This window comes from Pelophylax lessonae (assembly GCF_965119305.1).
Source record: "Pelophylax lessonae genome assembly, chromosome: 3".
NCBI lineage: Eukaryota > Metazoa > Chordata > Amphibia > Anura > Ranidae > Pelophylax > Pelophylax lessonae.
This window is the reverse complement of record NC_138770.1, coordinates 610,838,433-610,863,600: the sequence shown is the minus strand read 5'-3', so window position 1 is coordinate 610,863,600 and position 25,168 is coordinate 610,838,433. Positions and strand designations below refer to the sequence as shown.

The following is a 25,168-nucleotide window of genomic DNA, read 5'->3' as shown; positions in this document are numbered from 1 at the left end:
AACAGCATAAAATACATATTAGCATATTAGCATATTAGCACTATAGCATAAAATCCATGAAATACCATAAATGGGTATAAATGGCTTATAAGCTTGTTTATAATACTGTAGAAATAGGCATTTTACTAAACCATCAATTACATCCATTACAGATTCCCCCTTTAAAATGTCTATTTCATCCTGTCCCTATCGATCCTAGCTCATCTGTCCTCATGCGCCTTGGAACTCTTTTGTGCCGCACTTTAGACGAGTCATTGCTAATCAATCACCCCCCTTGCCACTATCTATGTAGATGGATCAAGATATGCAGACCAAGCAGGAAGATATCACACTGGATATGCTGTCACCACTGAGGATACAATCCTCCATGCCTCGGCCCTACCTCCTTCAAAGTCTGCACAAGAAGCAGAGCTCCGAGCCCTTATTACGGCATGCCAATTAACAGAAGGAAAGAGAGTCAACATCTACACGGACTCAAGATATGCCCTTGGCGTTGCCTGTGATTATAGGATCCTTTGGAGGACCAGAGGGTTTCTAACAGCTAAAGGTACACCTGTGAAGCATGGTGAAGCAATCAAAGACTTGATGGATGCTCTACTTCTTCCTGCCCAAGTGGCTATACTCAAGGTAAAGGCACATGGTAGACTGAATTCTCCGGAAGCACGAGGCAACCACCTGGCGGACACCGCCGCAAAGCAGGCCGCATACGAAGTGCGAGAAGTTAACAACAGAGTGGACATGCCTGCTTCGGATGGAACAGCATCAGCACCACAGAACATACAAGATATTGAAGCTGTACAAACCACCATGGTCCTGCAAAGCCCATCTGTAGACTGGACATTTCTCAGAGAACAACAGAAAGCAGCAAGTAAAGAAGAAAAGGAGATGTGGATAAAGAAAGGAGCCACATTGAAGAATGGACTCATGGAAGTGGACAAGAGACCATGTTTGCCACGATCTATGTTTCCAGCAGTAGTACAGTGGGCTCATGGTGCCTCTCACCTATCAAAAACTTTGATGAACGCCCTGATCAACAAATACTATTTGGCCCCAGGGATCACCCCACTCACCAACAATTTTTGCAAATCATGTACTATTTGTGATAAGTGCAACCCTGGTAAACAGGAGATCCTGAGTTCGAATCTCAGCAGTGCCTCCAGAGAGTGATCAAGGGCCGGCTTTCACGGCCTCAGTAACCAAAGAAATATGGACAGCCTTGGGGGTCACACTAGCTTTTCACACCCCATACCATCCACAAAGTAGTGGAAAGGTAGAGAGACTGAATGGTACAATAAAGTCTAGGATGTTAAAGATGTCCCAGGAGACAGGAATGAGTTGGCCAGACAGTTTACCTATTGCTTTGTTTAGTGTCAGATACACTCCCAGAGGGAGCCATGGTTTATCACCCTATGAGATACTGTTTGGGTCAGCCCCTAGACTAGGATGTTATTATCCGCAACAGTTACAACTCCAATCTGATGTATTGGCTGATTATGTGATTGCCTTGTCTCGTGAATTAACCCGTATCCATGCGAGAGTGTTTTCTTCCATTCCAGATCCTGAACTAGATACAGGAACACACAAGTTGGTTCCCGGAGACTGGGTCTATATAAAGAAATTTGTACGAAAACACTCCCTTGAGCCCAGATTCGATGGTCCCTTCCAAGTCCTCCTAGTAACTGCCACATCAGTGAAGGTGGCTGGAAAGAACACCTGGATACACGCCTCCCATTGTAAGAAAGCCCCTGCGCCTAAGGGGGCGGACGAGGACGAAGCATGATTATATATATCCTTTTTTTGTTGGGAACAACTAAGGCGCAACAAGCAGCCATTACTGAAAATAATGGAAAGATCACTTTCTGGTATAATTCTTCTGACACCCATGCGGCCACGTTTGATTTTCATGCATGTAAGATTCTCCCATGCCCCAAACTCGATAGCAGATCAGATTGGTATAAGACAGGACATGGGGAAGGGTATATTTGTGTTACCAAGGGGTCATGGGGAAAGAATTGTGCCTATTGGGGAGCAGCAGCTTGGAACACAGGGACACCTTGGGGATACCAACCCCAACCAGCTTATGATAGTAAGGATAGCCAAGGAGAGCCCTTGTTGACCCGTCTCACCTTACATAAACCAGGGCCTAGCATGACACTTGTTCTAAATATACGGAATCCTAATCCCTCTGATAGGGGTGAGTACGTGCTGGGATGGTGGTTCGGAGGAGGTCATCAGGGTCATAGAGGATCTTTCCGATTGGAAGACATGTACAACAACAATGAATGGCAACCGGTTAAGAGACAATTCCCACCTAACCCTTTAAAGCCCCATGTGCAGACCCTAGGGGGCATGGTAGCAATGGCAGATCCTACCTTTGAGGATACAATGGCAGCTGAAACCGGTTTCACAGGAGCCAATCTCTGGCTAGAGTGGATGAGGTACAGTGCGAGTAAACACAATAGAACTAATTGTTATGTCTGTGGCAGTGCTAGACCACACTTAGGTACAGTCCCATTGAACATACCAGAAGAAGCAGAGGAGTGTTTCCTAAGCCTCTTTACTAACACTTCCACTGATTATTCAGCATGTGAGAAATGGAAGGCAGAATACCCTATCAATACCAGGGACCCAAAGCCTAAAGAAGTTATCACAATATATCCTGGGAATTACACCTGTTATGTCCGCTACACAGGGAGGGGTAGAAAATTGGGGACCTTCCCAAGAGGTTACTGTGCCTCTTACAGTCATGTTTCAACTAACTTGGTACAAAACCAGACCCAATCCCTAGGGGATGTGTACTGGGTGTGTGGAGATATGCGTATAAGAACCAGGCTAGAGGGAGAGTGGAGAGGGGAGTGTGCCCTTGCAAAGGCTATCATGCCTTTGCACATCCTGACAGAAAGTGCTCATGACGCACATATCGGTCTGACCCCAGGAAAAAGGAGAAAACGGGAAGCTCTCCTTGGAAGTTTTGATCCTCATGTATATGTAGATGCCATTGGAGTTCCAAGGGGGGTCCCCGACGAATACAAGGCTCGAGACCAGGTCAAGGCCGGTCTTGAATCCCTAATCCCCATAATAACTGTCAACAAGAATGTAGATTGGATAAACTATATATATTATAACCAACAAAGGTTCGTCAACTACACCAAAGATGCATTCCAAGGGATAGCTGAACAATTAGAAACCACATCCCAAATGACCTTCCAGAACCGGATGGCTCTGGATATGATGTTAGCAGAAAAAGGAGGAGTCTGTACCATGATAGATAAGACCAGCACCTGTTGTACCTATATCCCGAACAACACTGGACCGAATGGTAAGATCACATTAGCTCTTAAGAAGTTAGAGAACCTATCAGTTGAACTGAAGAAAAATTCAGGTGTCACAGACCCATGGGATCAATATTTTAACTGGATGAGTGAGTGGCAGAAAGTCTTGGCACAGATAGGAGTGACTGTGTTGATCATTCTAATCCTCCTTGCTTTAGTGGTTTGCTGTGTACTCCCCTGCTTGAGGAAGTTCATGGAGAAAGCAATAGACCAAACTACACCCACATTCGTGAACCAAGACATAGAACTTGAGGAAGAAGACTATGGAAAACCATATACACCTTTGCAGACATTCCCTACCTCTGTCAGCGACCTGTAGGGCCATAGGGAGAGCATCTGACTTCCCATGCGCAAAGACCGTGGCAAGGGGGGTGATTGATTAGCAATGACTCGTCTAAAGTGCGGCACAAAAGAGTTCCAAGGCGCATGAGGACAGATGAGCTAGGATCGATAGGGACAGGATGAAATAGACATTTTAAGGGGGGAATCTGTAATGGATGTAATTGATGGTTTAGTAAAATGCCTATTTCTACAGTATTATAAACAAGCTTATAAGCCATTTATACCCATTTATGGTATTTCATGGATTTTATGCTATAGTGCTAATATGCTAATATGCTAATATGTATTTTATGCTGTTTACTTATATGAAATACTTTCCTTGCTCAAACATAATTGCCAGATCACTTTTCTCCTGAAAAAGCAAAGCAATAAGAAAACAAGAAGAACGGATGATCTCCAAGATGGCGCCTCCAGTGAGGGACACACCTAGGACAGAAGATGGTCATATCCTGGAAGAAAGTTATATGTGCATAGATACATCCAATCAAATAAGATTATAATTTGATTGTCTAATTTAATGCCATGCCTACAGTACATTTCCTGGAGATGTTCTGTATGGGCTTTATAAGCTTGAAAGGCGGAAGCAATAAAGCAGAACTGTTTTACCCTGACTGCGTCAGTGTCAACATTTCTCTGTGTGCACACAGAGAAATGCTGACACTGACGCAGTCAGGGTAAAACAGTTCTGCTTTATTGCTTCCGCCTTTCAAGCTTATAAAGCCCATACAGAACATCTCCAGGAAATGTACTGTAGGCATGGCATTAAATTAGACAATCAAATTATAATCTTATTTGATTGGATGTATCTATGCACATATAACTTTCTTCCAGGATATGACCATCTTCTGTCCTAGGTGTGTCCCTCACTGGAGGCGCCATCTTGGAGATCATCCGTTCTTCTTATTTTCTTATTGCTTTGCTTTTTCAGGAGAAAAGTGATCTGGCAATTATGTTTGAGCAAGGAAAGTATTTCATATAAGTAAACAGCATAAAATACATATTAGCATATTAGCATATTAGCACTATAGCATAAAATCCATGAAATACCATAAATGGGTATAAATGGCTTATAAGCTTGTTTATAATACTGTAGAAATAGGCATTTTACTAAACCATCAATTACATCCATTACAGATTCCCCCCTTAAAATGTCTATTTCATCCTGTCCCTATCGATCCTAGCTCATCTGTCCTCATGCGCCTTGGAACTCTTTTGTGCCGCACTTTAGACGAGTCATTGCTAATCAATCACCCCCCTTGCCACGGTCTTTGCGCATGGGAAGTCAGATGCTCTCCCTATGGCCCTACAGGTCGCTGACAGAGGTAGGGAATGTCTGCAAAGGTGTATATGGTTTTCCATAGTCTTCTTCCTCAAGTTCTATGTCTTGGTTCACGAATGTGGGTGTAGTTTGGTCTATTGCTTTCTCCATGAACTTCCTCAAGCAGGGGAGTACACAGCAAACCACTAAAGCAAGGAGGATTAGAATGATCAACACAGTCACTCCTATCTGTGCCAAGACTTTCTGCCACTCACTCATCCAGTTAAAATATTGATCCCATGGGTCTGTGACACCTGAATTTTTCTTCAGTTCAACTGATAGGTTCTCTAACTTCTTAAGAGCTAATGTGATCTTACCATTCGGTCCAGTGTTGTTCGGGATATAGGTACAACAGGTGCTGGTCTTATCTATCATGGTACAGACTCCTCCTTTTTCTGCTAACATCATATCCAGAGCCATCCGGTTCTGGAAGGTCATTTGGGATGTGGTTTCTAATTGTTCAGCTATCCCTTGGAATGCATCTTTGGTGTAGTTGACGAACCTTTGTTGGTTATAATATATATAGTTTATCCAATCTACATTCTTGTTGACAGTTATTATGGGGATTAGGGATTCAAGACCGGCCTTGACCTGGTCTCGAGCCTTGTATTCGTCGGGGACCCCCCTTGGAACTCCAATGGCATCTACATATACATGAGGATCAAAACTTCCAAGGAGAGCTTCCCGTTTTCTCCTTTTTCCTGGGGTCAGACCGATATGTGCGTCATGAGCACTTTCTGTCAGGATGTGCAAAGGCATGATAGCCTTTGCAAGGGCACACTCCCCTCTCCACTCTCCCTCTAGCCTGGTTCTTATACGCATATCTCCACACACCCAGTACACATCCCCTAGGGATTGGGTCTGGTTTTGTACCAAGTTAGTTGAAACATGACTGTAAGAGGCACAGTAACCTCTTGGGAAGGTCCCCAATTTTCTACCCCTCCCTGTGTAGCGGACATAACAGGTGTAATTCCCAGGATATATTGTGATAACTTCTTTAGGCTTTGGGTCCCTGGTATTGATAGGGTATTCTGCCTTCCATTTCTCACATGCTGAATAATCAGTGGAAGTGTTAGTAAAGAGGCTTAGGAAACACTCCTCTGCTTCTTCTGGTATGTTCAATGGGACTGTACCTAAGTGTGGTCTAGCACTGCCACAGACATAACAATTAGTTCTATTGTGTTTACTCGCACTGTACCTCATCCACTCTAGCCAGAGATTGGCTCCTGTGAAACCGGTTTCAGCTGCCATTGTATCCTCAAAGGTAGGATCTGCCATTGCTACCATGCCCCCTAGGGTCTGCACATGGGGCTTTAAAGGGTTAGGTGGGAATTGTCTCTTAACCGGTTGCCATTCATTGTTGTTGTACATGTCTTCCAATCGGAAAGATCCTCTATGACCCTGATGACCTCCTCCGAACCACCATCCCAGCACGTACTCACCCCTATCAGAGGGATTAGGATTCCGTATATTTAGAACAAGTGTCATGCTAGGCCCTGGTTTATGTAAGGTGAGACGGGTCAACAAGGGCTCTCCTTGGCTATCCTTACTATCATAAGCTGGTTGGGGTTGGTATCCCCAAGGTGTCCCTGTGTTCCAAGCTGCTGCTCCCCAATAGGCACAATTCTTTCCCCATGACCCCTTGGTAACACAAATATACCCTTCCCCATGTCCTGTCTTATACCAATCTGATCTGCTATCGAGTTTGGGGCATGGGAGAATCTTACATGCATGAAAATCAAACGTGGCCACATGGGTGTCAGAAGAATTATACCAGAAAGTGATCTTTCCATTATTTTCAGTAATGGCTGCTTGTTGCGCCTTAGTTGTTCCCAACAAAAAAAGGATATATATAATCATGCTTCGTCCTCGTCCGCCCCCTTAGGCGCAGGGGCTTTCTTACAATGGGAGGCGTGTATCCAGGTGTTCTTTCCAGCCACCTTCACTGATGTGGCAGTTACTAGGAGGACTTGGAAGGGACCATCGAATCTGGGCTCAAGGGAGTGTTTTCGTACAAATTTCTTTATATAGACCCAGTCTCCGGGAACCAACTTGTGTGTTCCTGTATCTAGTTCAGGATCTGGAATGGAAGAAAACACTCTCGCATGGATACGGGTTAATTCACGAGACAAGGCAATCACATAATCAGCCAATACATCAGATTGGAGTTGTAACTGTTGCGGATAATAACATCCTAGTCTAGGGGCTGACCCAAACAGTATCTCATAGGGTGATAAACCATGGCTCCCTCTGGGAGTGTATCTGACACTAAACAAAGCAATAGGTAAACTGTCTGGCCAACTCATTCCTGTCTCCTGGGACATCTTTAACATCCTAGACTTTATTGTACCATTCAGTCTCTCTACCTTTCCACTACTTTGTGGATGGTATGGGGTGTGAAAAGCTAGTGTGACCCCCAAGGCTGTCCATATTTCTTTGGTTACTGAGGCCGTGAAAGCCGGCCCTTGATCACTCTCTATAACCTCTGGGACGCCATACCTGCACACTATTTCTGTTAGAAGCTTTTTAGCTGTGGTCTTTGCTGTCATGTTGGTAACAGGGAAAGCTTCTGGCCAGCAAGAGTACATATCTATGATCACCAAAGCGTACTCATATCGGCCACTCTTTGGCATCTGGATGTGGTCAATCTGTATTCTCTGGAAAGGATACTGGGCTTTTGCTAGGTGTTTTCTGGGCACTTTCTCCGGTCTTCCAGGGTTGCACTTATCACAAATAGTACATGATTTGCAAAAATTGTTGGTGAGTGGGGTGATCCCTGGGGCCAAATAGTATTTGTTGATCAGGGCGTTCATCAAAGTTTTTGATAGGTGAGAGGCACCATGAGCCCACTGTACTACTGCTGGAAACATAGATCGTGGCAAACATGGTCTCTTGTCCACTTCCATGAGTCCATTCTTCAATGTGGCTCCTTTCTTTATCCACATCTCCTTTTCTTCTTTACTTGCTGCTTTCTGTTGTTCTCTGAGAAATGTCCAGTCTACAGATGGGCTTTGCAGGACCATGGTGGTTTGTACAGCTTCAATATCTTGTATGTTCTGTGGTGCTGATGCTGTTCCATCCGAAGCAGGCATGTCCACTCTGTTGTTAACTTCTCGCACTTCGTATGCGGCCTGCTTTGCGGCGGTGTCCGCCAGGTGGTTGCCTCGTGCTTCCGGAGAATTCAGTCTACCATGTGCCTTTACCTTGAGTATAGCCACTTGGGCAGGAAGAAGTAGAGCATCCATCAAGTCTTTGATTGCTTCACCATGCTTCACAGGTGTACCTTTAGCTGTTAGAAACCCTCTGGTCCTCCAAAGGATCCTATAATCACAGGCAACGCCAAGGGCATATCTTGAGTCCGTGTAGATGTTGACTCTCTTTCCTTCTGTTAATTGGCATGCCGTAATAAGGGCTCGGAGCTCTGCTTCTTGTGCAGACTTTGAAGGAGGTAGGGCCGAGGCATGGAGGATTGTATCCTCAGTGGTGACAGCATATCCAGTGTGATATCTTCCTGCTTGGTCTGCATATCTTGATCCATCTACATAGATAGTTAGGTCAGGATTGTCCAAAGGCACTTCACTTACAGTCGGTAGATGTGCAGTTTCCATTTTCATCAACTCAAGGCAGTCATGGGGAATATCACAAGGGTCGTCTCCCCCCTCGAGAAGTGGAAGCAGAGTGGACGGGTTGAGCGTGTTGCACCTGAAAAGGGTGACGTTATCCGGGAGGAGTAGGGCACATTGAAGTCTGAGATGTCTTGCTGTCGACAGGTGTTTTGGTTGTACTTGATTCAGTATTGCTGCTATATCATGAGGGGCCAGAAGGATGAGATGATGTCCCAACACAAGGTCAGCAGTCTTGTCCAGGAGAGCCTGGGCTGCAAAGACGGCTCTGAGGCAGGAGGGTCCCCCCCTCGCCACTGGATCCATCTGGCAGGAATAATAGCCGATGGGCCTGACCTTGTTGCCGTGGGTTTGAGCCAACACTCCTGTGGCATGTCCTTCTCTCTCTGAGATAAACAACTTGAAAGGCTTCTCGTAGTCTGGGAGGCCAAGGGCGGGGGCTGTAGATAGAATTTCTTTCAAAAGTTCAAAGTTGGTAAGGGCCTCAGAAGATAGCACGAAGGGGTTGGTCTTCAGGGCATCGTACAAAGGTCGCATCAGTATGGATGCCTCTGGAATCCATGAGCGGCAATAAGAGATTAGTCCCAAGAAGGCATGGAGGGATCTTTGGCCCATTGGCACTGGAATGGCCTTGATTGCAGCAACCCTTTCTCGGGTAAGATGCCGTGTGCCTTCTGAGACACAGTGACCAAGGAAGACCACTGTGCCTTTGCACCACTGAATCTTCTGTTTTGAGGCTTTGCAGCCTTGCTCGGCCAGGTAGCATAAGAGGCTCTCAGAGTGAGTTGACGCTTCTTCTTGGGTGTCCGCACAAAGCAAGAGGTCATCCACATACTGCAGGAGCACTACCTCTGGGTTGAGTTTGATCCATGTATCCAGGACAAATGTCATTGCTTTGGCAAATTGAGATGGGGAGTTTTGAGCTCCCTGAGGCATTACAGTCCAGGTGTAACCTTGGCCCTCATGGGTGAAGGCGAAGAGGAATTGGCAACAAGGGTCGAGGGGAACGCTAAAATATGCGTTTGCCAGGTCCACCACTGTGAAGTATTTTGCTGTGGGTGGTATTCCAGCCAGCAAGGTGTGCGGATTAGGCACAATGGGTGTTTCCAGTATGGTGGCTTCGTTTACTGCTCGGAGATCTTGTACCATTCGATATTTTATAGGTTCTCCCTTCACAGTCTTCTTTTTTACTGGAAAGAGAGGAGTATTGCAGGGGCTTGTGCAATATATGAGAGCCCCATTTTGCAAGAGGGCCTTTATTTGGAGGGCAATTGCAGCTGACTGGGAGGGCTTAAGGGGGTACTGGGGCTTCCTTGGGTAAGGGGCTCCTGGTTTCATTTTCACAATAATGGGCGGGACTTTCAAGTGACCAATGTCCTCCGGCCCTGTAGACCACAAACATGAGGGTATACGGTCTAAAACTTCTTGTGGGATCCCAGTCTCATCCTCCATATCCAATGAAAGCAGGAGCGGAATGGAACACAGTGCTGAGGCATCTTCAGCAGTCAGTGGTGAAGTCACTTTAATACCACCATCAGGTTGAAAGGAAATAGAGGCTTGAAGTCTGGACAAGACATCAGCCCCTAATAAATTTAAAGGACATGTGGTGGAGACGACGAATCTTGCTAGTAGGTCAGGGAAATTGCCAACTTGTAAGGGACGGGTCAAAGGGCTTCTTCTGGGTGTTCCGTCCACTCCCACACAAGTTATATCAATATCTGATAGGAAAGAAGTATCGGGTAGTTCTTCAGCTCTGATCACACTTCTGGCAGCACCTGTGTCACACAGAAAGGTGGTGGGACGGCCCTCAAAAGGGAGGGTTATTTTTGCAAGGGGTCCTCCAGTGTCTCTCGATGATACAGTCATGGTTGGCGTGTATGACACAGGCTTGCCGAAATCCTAGCGGAAGAGATTAGTTTGCTCGGGAGGAGGAGGAGGAGGAGGAGGAGGCCAGGTGGTGTTAGGCACAGGGTTGAATGGGTTCCCCTGGTTGTTGTTTTGTCCTTGGTGTTGGGTGCCTCCTTGTGGGGCACTGTCAGACTGCCTGTTGGTAATCCTCCGAGGGCTTCGACAATCCCTTTTGAAGTGTCCGGGCTTACCGCAATTATAACAAACTCGTGGATTTCGTGGCAGGTGTGGCGTGTCAGAGGTCACCATGAGAGGGGTCATCTTTTTGTTTCCCTGTGAGAATTCTATGCCTTTCGCTACTAACAGCAAAGTATCGAGGGGCAGCACTCTATACTCTGGGCGAGACAAAAGCAGACCTTTCCTAATCGGTTCCTTAAGGCCTGAAACAAATGCAGAGGACAGCATCTGGGTATGTGCCTTATTCTGCTTGTCAAATCCCAAATCTGTAAATACCTGTGAGATTCTAGTATGAAATTTCTCAACTGATTCAGTCTTTTCTTGTGTAATGTCTTGTATGCTGGTTGCTTGGTCTGCTAGGCGTTCTCGTGCCCATTGGTCTAACTGAGTTAAAAATTCACGCCCTGAGTCAAAAGTGTGGTCAGCGTCAATTCTAGTAGCATTGAAATGTTTTTCCATTACCGGCCAATAGGCATCTCCTGCCTTAATCTCACAGAGGCTTATTAAATCCCGCCAAGCACAAGAATATGCCTTCTGGATCTGTGCAACTCTCCTATAAAACGGCATGGGCTGTTTCTCAGGGTCTGGCAAACTAGTCACAAGAGATGATGCCTGCCCAGGAGTAAATGTCACATACATTAGGGGTGCTCCCTGAGCAGCAGGTATTCCCCTAGGTACATATGGAACTTGGTGATTCCCTGGTTGGGGGTATGGCCCCGGGTCAGTAGGAGACACAACAGGGACTACCTGGATGCTATGTGGTTGCGGGGGTGGAAGGTTAGATGATGATGGAAGTGCATATTGCACAGTGTCACGCGAATCACTTGTGAGCATCCCCGACCCATCTGTCGTAGGTGGTGGGCTGTACATCGGGAGTGTAGTGACCCCCGGTGTTTGGACTTGGTGGGGTAACGGTCCTGGTGGGGGTAGACGCTGGAGATGGGTGGCCGGTGTGGCTAAGTCCCAGCCTGCCGGCAAGGCAGGTGACCTGTGGAATGATTCACCGGGGCTCTGGAAACGAGGGGCCATGGGCTTCCTACTTGATCCACTATGGGCACCTCGGACATGGAGAGGAACTGTGTTTGCCCCGGGCTGGTTGGGGTTATCAGTGTCCACTAATGTGACCAACCTTTGTTTTGGGGTGGCACCGGGATTCCCTTGGGCTGTCTGAATTGTTCTAGCATCAAGGGAAGATAGGTGGTCATGGCTGGCATCCTCTAAGTTTACTTCATCATCGGTACCAAGTATCATTAATGGGGTAGATTGTGTCCCTTTATAGTATGCTCCAGTTGTTTGATCTATTACCGGACACATAGGTATGGGTGTACCAAGATGGCCGCCCGAGGAAGTCATCATAGGGAGTCTTCCTGTGTCACAGTAGTTGAGTGTAGCAAGATGGCTTCCGACCTGGGGTGGTGACAAGGGCGGTAACGGGGGTTTTACAGTGGGAGGGGACCTAAGAGTGCGTCTCGTGGGAGGGATGTCAAGTAGTAGGGAAGTCTCTGGGGAGCGGTGCTCTCTGCCTGAGGTCTGGCCGCCATAACAGGGCGGTGGCTCAATTCCCCCTGACTTATTTTCTGGCTTATGGTACACGTAAACAATTTTCCCATGTTGATTTGTCTCTCTTTCTTCCCATCTCTCCTCATGTATGGCCTTTGCCACTCTGTACCAGGCTTCTGCTGTAGGTAACAGCCCGTGGTCTGACAAGAGACCTTTCTTTCGTTTTAACAAAATACGCCACTCCTCTAGATGCAATCGTCCTCCCACATGTACAGGAGCATCGCAAATCTTTGCCAATTTCTCTATCCTTTTAGTGGCAATTTGCCCCTCCCTGTCTTTCACCAAATCACAAGCTAACATTCCATCTCTCGGTCTCTCCAATTTCTGTCCCATCCTTTCCTTATTGATATATATATATATATCAACCTTATCTCCGCCTGACAGCTCTCCGCTATTTAAATATGCGTATCACTTTACACAGAGCAAAAAGAGGAAGTACGCCAATCGAGCAGACAAAAACCCAAAAGTGGGGGCTCCTCTGCTCTCCTGCCTGTCACACTGTCTAATGTACGATCGTAACTGTAACAAAACTCTTCTTACTTTTAATAAACACAATAAATTAAATTTTGTGTACTGCTTCAAATGTCATGTGCGTGCCCCAACTGCACGCCCAAACTTCTCACTGAATAATGTACGTTCAGTCTGAACACTAATATTCCTGGTATAACCTAACCACATACAAATTCAGGACGCTGACTCATAAAAAGGATGGCGAAACTCAGAGTGTCTGTCACAGATTTACCCACGCAAAGCGTGTCCTTTTTTTTTTTTTTTTTTTTTTTTTTTTCCCCCCCTCCCCTTCCTCGGGCACCCGTGCACTACTACATACAAATTCAACAATTCAACAATTCAACAATTCAACAATTCAACAATTCAACCGTTGTGCACTAACGTTGCCAATCGAGGAGAGGAGAGTCTTGGTGGCTCCCCCTCTCCACTGGAGAGTCCTACTGACGCCAGCCACCTACTCCATCTGTGACTATTCCTGTCTGCTTATTTCGCCACCTTATCACGTGCCAGCACAAATAACACACACAAAACAGAAAACAGGCGGCAGATATAACTTGTGCAGGTTCTTTACAGATGGAGCTTGGGCAAGCTATGTTACCTGCTTTTGATGACCGCAAGCAGCCGATATGGATACAGAGATAAACCAATCACAGAGAGAGCATACGGATAAGATATTAAATATGTCTTACCGTATCAGAGGTGATCAGTCTCCCCCTCTCTGCGAATTGATTCCTCCCAGCCTCCTCTTCATCGGCTTTCTCTCTTGGTCGAAAGACCCAAGCTCCCCGTACGGGCCACCAGGTTGATTTAGATCGGAACAATGCCGATAGAGTTATATCCGCCCCTGGCCTAATTTTTAAGAGTAATGCATGTGTGCACACAGAGAAATGCTGACACTGACGCAGTCAGGGTAAAACAGTTCTGCTTTATTGCTTCCGCCTTTCAAGCTTATAAAGCCCATACAGAACATCTCCAGGAAATGTACTGTAGGCATGGCATTAAATTAGACAATCAAATTATAATCTTATTTGATTGGATGTATCTATGCACATATAACTTTCTTCCAGGATATGACCATCTTCTGTCCTAGGTGTGTCCCTCACTGGAGGCGCCATCTTGGAGATCATCCGTTCTTCTTGTTTTCTTATTGCTTTGCTTTTTCAGGAGAAAAGTGATCTGGCAATTATGTTTGAGCAAGGAAAGTATTTCATATAAGTAAACAGCATAAAATACATATTAGCATATTAGCATATTAGCACTATAGCATAAAATCCATGAAATACCATAAATGGGTATAAATGGCTTATAAGCTTGTTTATAATACTGTAGAAATAGGCATTTTACTAAACCATCAATTACATCCATTACAACAGCACAAAGGAGTAGCTATGGGCGCACGATATGCGCCGAGTGTAGCCAACTTATTCCTTAGTAAATGGGAAAGTGAAGAAATCTTTGGAAAACATTTTGAAGGAATCTTTTTTTCATATGGAAGGGATCAGAGGAGTCCCTGAAAGCATTCTTGGAACAGATTAATGTTAACAACTACTCCATTAAATTTACAGGCACTTGGAGCAAACAGGAAGTAAACTTCCTAGATCTCACCATTTCCCAAAAAGAAAATACTTTATAAACAAAGACATTTTTTAAATTAACGGATAGGAATGGCTACATCCCTACACATAGCTGTCATTACCCTAGCTGTATCAGGGGTATCCCTAAAGGACAAATTATAAGAATGAGAAGAAATTGTAAAACCAAAGAAGACTTCGACGTCCAGAGCGATATCCTCATCCAAAGATTCAAAGAGAAAGGATATAAACAAGAATCGTTGAACAAAATGAAGGAGGAAGTAAGGAACATGGATAGGAAGGAGCTACTACAAAAGAAGACAAAAAAAGCAGAAGATTACGCCTTGACCTTTATATCCCAATACAATAATAGATATAAAGAGGTCGAACAAATTATACACAACCACTGGCATATCCTTCTTAGAGATGAAAAATTGAAAGAAGTACTACCCCCCGCCCAAAATTTGTTTACAGAAAAGGACGCAATTTGAAAGATATGGTGGTTAAGAATGTACCTGAACCTCCAAAGAAACTTATTCCTTTTTTTGAACAAAAGGGATTCTTTTCCTGCGGCAAGTGCAAAACTTGCAAAACAATTAAAAATCGGAAACGTAAGACCGTGGAATTTAAATCTAGAGTCACAGGTAAAGGTTATAATATCAAAAAACTTATTACCTGTGAAAGTACCCACGTCACTTACCTACTCACATGCCCTTGTGGGCTCCAATACGTGGGACGTACCACTAGAAAACTCAGGATAAGACTAGGAGAACATATTGATAATATCCGCAAAGGATTCAAGAACCACAGCGTCTCCAACCATTTTCGCCGTGTACACAATCAAGACCCCACTCTATTGTCAGCCTGTGGGATTGATAGAGTTGAGTACAATTGGCGAGGTAAAAACATGAGGATAGCTGTATCACAAAATGAATCCAGGTGGATTTATGACCTATCGACACTCCAGCCCCTGGGTTTAAACATAGACATGGACCTCAACTGCTTCATCTCCGATCCTTGAGAATTTCTATATAAGCTTTTAAATCTTTTTTAACATGTTCTTACAATTTCACATATTTATATTTTATAAATTGCTGACCCCTTTAAATACATTTTCTCTTTTTAGCACAATATACTTGAGCACTATGCTTTTATTGTATTTATCATATATTTATCATGAAATTTTAATCAGGTAGCACTTTGAGTTACTTATTGCACTTAATATAAATCCTAGAATTTTATGTCTCTCACGATATATTTTTCACAAATATCTTTTGCCAAACTGCACTTAATTGGTGGATTCCATCACTAGTTTAATATGATTTATGTTCCCACTTCACACTAAGTATGGTATAGGACTCTATATGATACCTTATTTTCAAAAATATCACTGTTTTGTATGATATGTAGTTTATATATGCATACAATTTATTAAGAAAAATATTTTCTAATTATGCACTATAGCACCTCTATCATTATTTAAACCATCTCCTCCAATAATTAGTATAAAGAAAAACGAATTTTTATATATATATCTATCTGAATCATGTAATACATTCACGGAGCAAAAATGTATGGTGTATTTGTAAACACTTTAGAGACAGAGTGGTTTTTAGCATTTAAGGTTATTTGATTGTAAATCTAGCTCCAAGAGGTGATTATGAAATAACCCTGTAAGATTGTGTGTACAAAAAACTTGTTGCGAGTGTGTAGCCAAACGATCCTTTACTTTCCACGGACGTTCTATTGCATCCCTAAGTCCGGGCGTTACTAGGTGACGATGGATGCTGGGAGGAGGAACTTCCGGGGAAGGAGGAGCGGAGGGAGGCACACATCGTACTTAAGTCCCCATACGAGCGCACGTCTCCACCTCTGAAGACGTCACTACGCTCTGACATAACGCGCGTCAGGTGGAACGCACGCCGTCATACCCGGAAGTCAGCCTGGAACGCAAACCGCTCTCCACGCTACAGACATCCACTAAGAGTTTTGTACAGCGTTTTTTGTATCTTTTAACCAGCCTTGTCAGCACTTTTATCGAATAAACTTGTTTAATGGTACCGCACCATCTGGAGCCTGTCCTCTTTTTTCCCCTAAATCCACACCGGGAGAAACCGTGAGGAGCCCGTTTTCTGCATCTGGGGGATTTTTGGTCGAGAGGGATAGGAGCCCAGCAGCTGCCATTACTCTGACCTGGAGGGTCACCCAAGCTCTATAGGTCTCCTTGCCGTACGGTAGTTGAGACCCATCACATCTGGTGAGTTTATATCTTGCCTCTATTGTCTGCATGATTGGATACCTTTACCCATTGGAAGACACAGCACCAAGCACCAGCACTTTGCTTATATATTTTTTGCACTTTTATGGAATACCAGTCACTGAGTCACCTATGAACTATTTTTTAATGTCACTCAGCACTTTATTAACACTGTGAACTGTTGGACTTGATTTTGGACACACTATTCATTTGAATTTCTATGCTTATTAATATGTATATGTTTTAGGGGTACAGCCCATTTTAAAGTTTTTTAGAGATTTTATAGTCCACACATACTGTATACTCATTTCCTTTAGTCCCCCGCATACAATAGCAAGCGCTATATTATCTCATCTACTGTGGGATTTTTTTCACGTCAACAATCGAATATGTTGCTCCAACGATTTAAAGATAAAGGTTACAAACCCTTAATGCTCAATCAGATCCAACAGAAAGTTATGAGTATGGACAGAAAAGAATTATTGCAACCTAGTAAGATAGTAAAGAAAACCCATCAAATTGCCTTTTGCACAGATTACAACCAGCAGTACAAACAACTAGAGAGCAGTTTTAAAACCCACTGGCCCATCCTAATGAGAGACCCGATTTTTAAGAACATTTTACCGAAAAAAACTCATTTTATTTATCGTAGACCACTAGTGTTGAGCGAACACGGACTGTATTATTCGTGTTCGTACCGAATAATTGGATTTTTTGTACCCGAACACGGACACGGACACTTTACTGTATGTTCGGGTAAAAATCCGTGTTCGGTCGTTTTATTTCCGGGTTTTGCATGCTTTGGCGCTCTTTTCATGGCGGGCTTTCAACAGCCAATCAACAATCGTTTAACTGGTGTGCCTTAAGCCATCCCAGCCATGCCTGCAAATGTCTCAGTAGCTGTGATTGGCCGTCTGAAGCATGTGACCAAGTCTTTATAAGTTCGAGGCAGCCGCAGCGGCGTCATTATGCTGCTTAGATTCAGGGACAGAGCACACATCAACGTGCTGGCTGCTGATTAGGGAAAGATAGGCAGGAAAAAACCATTTGTGTCCGGATAGAATTGAGGGACAGGTCGGAGTGTTTAGGCAGGGCGAGTTGTAGGCATTTTAGGGATAGAGTCTGCTGAATTATAGGGTCAGTGTCTTCTACAAACTACAATCGATATTGCTGTGTGGGGGGTGGGGTGAATCTGCACTCAATCCTGATCTACGATCTCTTCTCAATCCTGTTAGGGACAGAGTCTGCTGAATTTTAGGGAAACTGTGTTCTACAAACTACAATCGATATTGCTGTGTGGTGTGGGATTGGAGATAGGCAGGTGTCAGTGATCCACATCCATTTTTCTGTGTGTGAGCTGCAGTGAACACAATCTTTTTGGGCTGCAGTGAACACAATCTTTTTGGGCTGCAGTGAACACAATCTTTTTGGGCTGCAGTGAACACAATCTTTTTGGGCTGCAGTGAACACAATCTTTTTGGGCTGCAGTGAACACAATCTTTTTGGGGTGCAGTGAACAAAATCTTTTTGGGGTGCAGTGAACACAATCCTTTTTGGTGTGCAGTGAACACAATCTTTGTGGGGTGCAGTGAACAAAATCCTTTGTGGGGTGCAGTGAACACAATCTTTTTGGGGTGCAGTGAACAAAATCCTTTTTGGGGTGCAGTGAACAACAGCCTTTTTGGGGTGCAGTGAACACAATCTTTTTGGGGTGCAGTGAACAAAATCCTTTGTGGGGTGCAGTGAACACAATCTTTTTGGGGTGGAGTGAACAACATCCTTTTTGGGGTGCAGTGAACAAAATCCTTTTTGGGGTGCAGTGAACAAAATCATTTTTGGGGTGCAGTGAACACAATCTTTTTGGGGTGCAGTGAACACAATCTTTGTGGGGTGCAGTGAACACAATCTTTTTGGGGTGGAGTGAACAACATCCTTTTTGGGGTGCAGTGAACAACATCCTTTTTGGGGTGTAGTGAACACAATCTTTTTGGGGTGCAGTGAACACAATCTTTGTGGGGTACAGTGAACAGAATCTTTGTGGGGTGCAGTGAACACAATCTTTGGGGGGTACAGTGAACACAATCTTTGTGAGGTGCAGTGAACACAATCTTTGTGGGGTGCAGTGAACACAATCATTGTGGGGTGCAGTGAACTCAATCTTTGTGGGGTACAGTGAACACAATCTCATACTTCTGAAGGTTTGAGGGTGCTGCCTGTTCCATACTCCCCCTACTCCTCATCTAGCCTTTTAGGGGTACAAACAATAGTAATTGGGGCCTAGTGTGGTTGTGTACGTGTGATATACATACACTTTTTTGGGATCATATTTTCTATTCCGCTATTTAATCAAAAACCTTTGGGGATCAGTTAAATTGGGGGATAGTCTGTGTTGGTACGTGTGAGAGAGATCCACCTTTCCAAGTTGTTGGGGTTCATCTCATACTTCTGAAGGTTTGAGGGTGCTCCCTGTTCCATACTCCCCCTACTCCTAGCCTTTTAGGGGTACAAACAATAGTAATTGGGGCCTAGTGTGGTTGTGTACGTGTGATATACATACACTTTTTTGGGATCATATTTTCTATTCCGCTATTTAATCAAAAACCTTTGGGGATCAGTTAAATTGGGGGATAGTCTGTGTTGGTACGTGTGAGAGAGATCCACCTTTCCAAGTTGTTGGGGTTCATCTCATACTTCTGAAGGTTTGAGGGTGCTGCCTGTTCCATACTCCCCCTACTCCTAGCCTTTTAGGGGTACAAACAATAGTAATTGGGGCCTAGTGTGGTTGTGTACGTGTGATATACATACACTTTTTTGGGATCATATTTTCTATTCCGCTATTTAATCAAAAACCTTTGGGGATCAGTTAAATTGGGGGATAGTCTGTGTTGGTACGTGTGAGAGAGATCCACCTTTCCAAGTTGTTGGGGTTCATCTCATACTTCTGAAGGTTTGAGGGTGCTGCCTGTTCCATACTCCCCCTACTCCTAGCCTTTTAGGGGTACAAACAATAGTAATTGGGGCCTAGTGTGGTTGTGTACGTGTGATATACATACACTTTTTTGGGATCATATTTTCTATTCCGCTATTTAATCAAAAACCTTTGGGGATCAGTTAAATTGGGGGATAGTCTGTGTTGGTACGTGTGAGAGAGATCCACCTTTCCAAGTTGTTGGGGTTCATCTCATACTTCTGAAGGTTTGAGGGTGCTGCCTGTTCCATACTCCCCCTACTCCTAGCCTTTTAGGGGTACAAACAATAGTAATTGGGGCCTAGTGTGGTTGTGTACGTGTGATATACATACACTTTTTTGGGATCATATTTTCTATTCCGCTATTTAATCAAAAACCTTTGGGGATCAGTTAAATTGGGGGATAGTCTGTGTTGGTACGTGTGAGAGAGATCCACCTTTCCAAGTTGTTGGGGTTCATCTCATACTTCTGAAGGTTTGAGGGTGCTGCCTGTTCCATACTCCCCCTACTCCTAGCCTTTTAGGGGTACAAACAATAGTAATTGGGGCCTAGTGTGGTTGTGTACGTGTGATATACATACACTTTTTTGGGATCATATTTTCTATTCCGCTATTTAATCAAAAACCTTTGGGGATCAGTTAAATTGGGGGATAGTCTGTGTTGGTACGTGTGAGAGAGATCCACCTTTCCAAGTTGTTGGGGTTCATCTCATACTTCTGAAGGTTTGAGGGTGCTGCCTGTTCCATACTCCCCCTACTCCTAGCCTTTTAGGGGTACAAACAATAGTAATTGGGGCCTAGTGTGGTTGTGTACGTGTGATATACATACACTTTTTTTGGATCATATTTTCTATTCCGCTATTTAATCAAAAACCTTTGGGGATCAGTTAAATTGGGGGATAGTCTGTGTTGGTACGTGTGAGAGAGATCCACCTTTCCAAGTTGTTGGGGTTCATCTCATACTTCTGAAGGTTTGAGGGTGCTGCCTGTTCCATACTCCCCCTACTCCTCATCTAGCCTTTTAGGGGTACAAACAATAGTAATTGGGGCCCAGTGTGGTTGTGTACGTGTGATATACATACACTTTTTTGGGATCATATTTTCTATTCCGCTATTTAATCAAAAACCTTTGGGGATCAGTTAAATTGGGGGATAGTCTGTGTCGGTACGTGTGAGAGAGATCCACCTTTCCAAGTTGTTGGGGTTCATCTCATACTTCTGAAGGTTTGAGGGTGCTGCCTGTTCCATACCCCCCCTACTCCTCATCTAGCCTTTTAGGGGTACAAACAATAGTAATTGGGGCCTAGTGTGGTTGTGTACGTGCGAGATACATACACTTTTTTTGATCATATTTCCTATTCCGCTATTCAATAAAAACCTTTGAGGATCAATTGAATTGCGGGATAGTCTGTGTCGGTACGTGTGAGAGAGATCCACCTTTCCAAGTTGTTGGGGTTCATCTCATACTTCTGAAGGTTTGAGGGTGCTGCCTGTTCCATACTCCCCCTACTCCTCATCTAGCCTTTTAGGGGTACAAACAATAGTAATTGGGGCCTAGTGTGGTTGTGTACGTGTGATATACATACACTTTTTTTGGATCATATTTTCTATTCCGCTATTTAATCAAAAACCTTTGGGGATCAGTTAAATTGGGGGATAGTCTGTGTTGGTACGTGTGAGAGAGATCCACCTTTCTAAGTTGTTGGGGTTCATCTCATACTTCTGAAGGTTTGAGGGTGCTGCCTGTTCCATACTCCCCCTACTCCTCATCTAGCCTTTTAGGGGTACAAACAATAGTAATTGGGGCCCAGTGTGGTTGTGTACGTGTGATATACATACACTTTTTTGGGATCATATTTTCTATTCCGCTATTTAATCAAAAACCTTTGGGGATCAGTTAAATTGGGGGATAGTCTGTGTCGGTACGTGTGAGAGAGATCCACCTTTCCAAGTTGTTGGGGTTCATCTCATACTTCTGAAGGTTTGAGGGTGCTGCCTGTTCCATACCCCCCCTACTCCTCATCTAGCCTTTTAGGGGTACAAACAATAGTAATTGGGGCCTAGTGTGGTTGTGTACGTGCGAGATACATACACTTTTTTTGATCATATTTCCTATTCCGCTATTCAATAAAAACCTTTGAGGATCAATTGAATTGCGGGATAGTCTGTGTCGGTACGTGTGAGAGAGATCCACCTTTCCAAGTTGTTGGGGTTCATCTCATACTTCTGAAGGTTTGAGGGTGCTGCCTGTTCCATCCCCCTACTCCTCATCTAGCCTTTTAGGGGTACAAACAATAGTAATTGGGGCCCAGTGTGGTTGTGTACGTGTGATATACATACACTTTTTTTGGATCATATTTTCTATTCCGCTATTTAATTTAACTGGGCCTCCATGCGAGACCTGTGTGCCTTGTTGCGCTGTTTTGAGTACTCCACCAACATGGCCAGTGGCAATGACGCCGTTCTCAGCTTAACTATCCCACTTCTATGCCTCCTTGAAAAAACAATTCGGGCGATGATGGAAGAGGATGTGGCACAGGATGAGGAGGAGGAGGAGGATGAAGAGGTAACATTTCCAAGGCTTTCAGGGCAGTCATTCGCAAGGGGCTCCGAGGGTGGGTTCCTGCACACGCAAACGCCAGGGACGCAATTGTCCAGCAGGGGCACAGTTCTGGAGGATGAGGAGGATGAGGAGGAGGAGGAGCTGGAGGAGGAGATGGAACCATGTTCACAGCAGGGTGGCACCCAGGCCAGCTCATGGCCATCACTGGTGCGTGGCTGGGGGGATACAGAGGACACGGACGATACACCTCCCACAGAGGACAGCCTTTCGTTGCCTCTGGGCAGCCTGGCACACATGAGCGATTACATGCTGCAGTGTCTCCACAACGACCGCCGAGTTGCCCACATTCTAACTTGTGCTGATTACTGGGTGGCCACGCTGCTGGATCCCCGTTACAAGGACAACGTACCGTCCTTAATTCACTCACTGGAGCGCGATCGCAAGATGCGCGAGTACAAGCGCACGCTGGTAGACGCCATGCTGCTGGCATTCCCATCTGACAGCGGGGCCACAGTGGAAGCACAAGGCAGAGGAGGAGGAGGAGGAGGTCGCCAACGCAACCAGGGCACCGCCAGCACCTCAGAAGGCAGGGTTAGCATGGCCGAAATGTGGAAAAGCTTTGTCAGCACGCCACAACAAACAGCAGCACCAGCAGCTCAGATGGAACGTCTTAGCAGGAGGCAGCATTTTACCAACATGGTGGAGCAGTATGTGTGCACACGCCTACATGTAGTGAATGACGGGTCTGCCCCCTTCAACTTCTGGGTCTCCAAATTGGGCACATGGCTTGAGCTTGCCCTTTACGCCTTGGAGGTGCTGGCGTGCCCTGCAGCCAGTGTATTATCTGAACGGGTATTTAGCACGGCTGGGGGCGTTATAACAGACAAGCGCAGCCGCCTGTCCAGAGACAATGTGGACAAGCTCACGTTCATTAAAATGAACCAGGCATGGATCCCACGGGACTTTTCCGTACCTTATGCAGAATAGCAATGGATACCGACCTTACCCACCCATTGTTCCATTTTTGCTCTTTCTCACTCTTTTGGGGTGTACCCTCATTTAAAATTTTTGAAAAGAAGCAGTGTTGGCTACCTCGTCCTCCTCCTCAGGGCCAGATTAATGTAGGGGCTATTGGAGCTGCAGCTCCAGGCCCCTACCTTTTATATAGGCCCCGGGTTGGCCATATTCACTGTTACCGCTCTTCTGTCACTTGTAAACACAGAAGTCTGGCTTCTATGCTCGCTTCCCCAGGCAGCACCCTCAGAACCTCCCCACACAGCATGAAGGCCGGACAAGGAGGGACAGTTGGCGATGCATGGATGTGTTTATGGGCTTCAGAGACAGCATCCCATGTTGAATTAGGCATGCATGGCTGCACCCTTCCTCCTCTGGGTGCATGGCAAGGCACGGCCCTTAAGGCCCTTCAAAATCCTCAGCACCAAGCCCATGATGCTGTTAATCCGGCCCTGGTCCTCCTCCACCGCCGCTTCCACCTACACCGCCCATAGGTGTGCGCAGCCTATTGCATTAAGGTGTGCACCCCAAAGTTGAAATACACATGCATGTGTTTGCCAGCAGGGAGAGTAATGTATCGGGGCCATGTACCTGTAGGCAAGGAGAAATAGAGCAGAGCAGGTCCCAGGGAGATCTTTCCCATCTCCTCACTGGCAATGCTATGTGCCCTAGGTGATTAGGGTGTGCCCAGGCACACCCAGCACACCCTGTGCGCACGCCTATGTCACCGCCACATCCACCACCACCTCAACCTCCCTCCTACTCCATATGGGCCTCGTCCTTCAGAGATGAAGAAGAACATTGTTTTATTTTTCTGTTTTTTTTTTGTTGTTTTAAGTTATTTCCCTATCCACATTTGTTTGCAGAGCACTTGCCATGCTCTTAATTACGTTTTGCTGCCATTTGCAGCACTCTAGCCCTTTCCTTTGGTGTTTTAGAGCCATTTTAGTGCCTTAAAGTTCGGGTCCCCATTGACTTCAATGGGGTTCGGTGTCCGGGAAAAGTTCGGTAAAAGTCCGGGACACGGACCCGGACTTTTTTTTAAAGTTCGGCCGAACCCGTCGAACACGGACATCTAGGTGTTCGCTCAACCCTATAGACCACCCATTCTCAAAGATAAAATCGCCAAAAATATACCCGATCCTCCGAAAAAAATGGTGACGTTTTTAGACCAGAAAGGGTATTATCGATGTGGCAATTGTGTCATTTGCCGCACCTGTAGAAAGAATAATAAATCAAGAAAAGTAACACATTTTACATCTAATGTCACAAAGCGCCAATATAAGATAGAAAAATTCATAACTTGTAGAACCACCCATGTTACCTATTTATTGGAGTGTGAATGTGGACTCCAATATATAGGACGTACCACCAGGGAATTAAGAAACCGACTAAGAGAACACATTGCCAATATCAAAAAAGGTTTCAAGAAGCACAGTTTATCTAATCATTTTAGGATCTGTCATAACAAAGATCAGAGTAAATTAAAATTCTGTGCAATAGATACAATAGAAAAACACTGGAGAGGTACAAAAATGAAAAGAGCTATTTCCCAAAATGAAACTTGGTGGATTCATAAATTAGATAGCATGGCACCTAAAGGGTTAAACGTTGAAATTGACATAAATTGTTTTATCAATGATTTTTAATGATTTTATAACATGGTTTTTAATTGATATTTTATATATATTTTAGAATATTTTTAAGATCTATATTTTGCATATCATTTTGTATATCATTTTCTATATCATTTCCTAATCCAGCCTGTAATCATTGATCTCTGCACCTTACAACATAATCTATTTTTTAGTTTTGAGTACTAATATATATATATATATGAATAATTGTGACTATATGTATTGGAATCTCTCAGGAGCAATCGAAAGATGTATGAGCTTGAATTATATAAGGAGTAGTCCTAGAACTGTCCAGGAGAGGGCTATAACGAGAGCCCTCAGGATGTAGTTCTACATTCTTTTAAATAAAAGTCTAAATAGAAGCAAAGTTCAAAGAATGTTTACTATT

General features: G+C 44.6%; 2 protein-coding genes across 2 annotated transcripts; one reads left to right on the top strand and one right to left on the bottom strand.

Moving 5' to 3' along the window:
* The first annotated feature begins 1,934 nt into the window (after window positions 1-1,934).
* Window positions 1,935-3,907, top strand: LOC309551159 (syncytin-1-like). Its single transcript, XM_082251644.1, has one exon. It carries the CDS (start codon window positions 2,149-2,151, stop codon window positions 3,649-3,651), a length of 1,503 nt encoding a protein of 500 aa, XP_082107770.1. The 5' UTR covers window positions 1,935-2,148; the 3' UTR covers window positions 3,652-3,907.
* An 815-nt stretch (window positions 3,908-4,722) lies between these two features.
* Window positions 4,723-6,697, bottom strand: LOC309551157 (syncytin-1-like). The gene has a single exon (XM_082251642.1). The coding sequence runs from the start codon at window positions 6,478-6,480 to the stop codon at window positions 4,978-4,980; it is 1,503 nt and encodes a 500-aa protein (XP_082107768.1). The 5' UTR covers window positions 6,481-6,697; the 3' UTR covers window positions 4,723-4,977.
* Window positions 6,698-25,168: the final 18,471 nt, after the last annotated feature.

Excerpts from the sequence above, each read along its gene's own strand:
- LOC309551157 (XM_082251642.1), bottom strand. The coding sequence starts at position 6,480 with ATGACACTTGTTCTAAATATACGGAATCCTAATCCCTCTGATAGGGGT.
- LOC309551159 (XM_082251644.1), top strand. The coding sequence starts at position 2,149 with ATGACACTTGTTCTAAATATACGGAATCCTAATCCCTCTGATAGGGGT.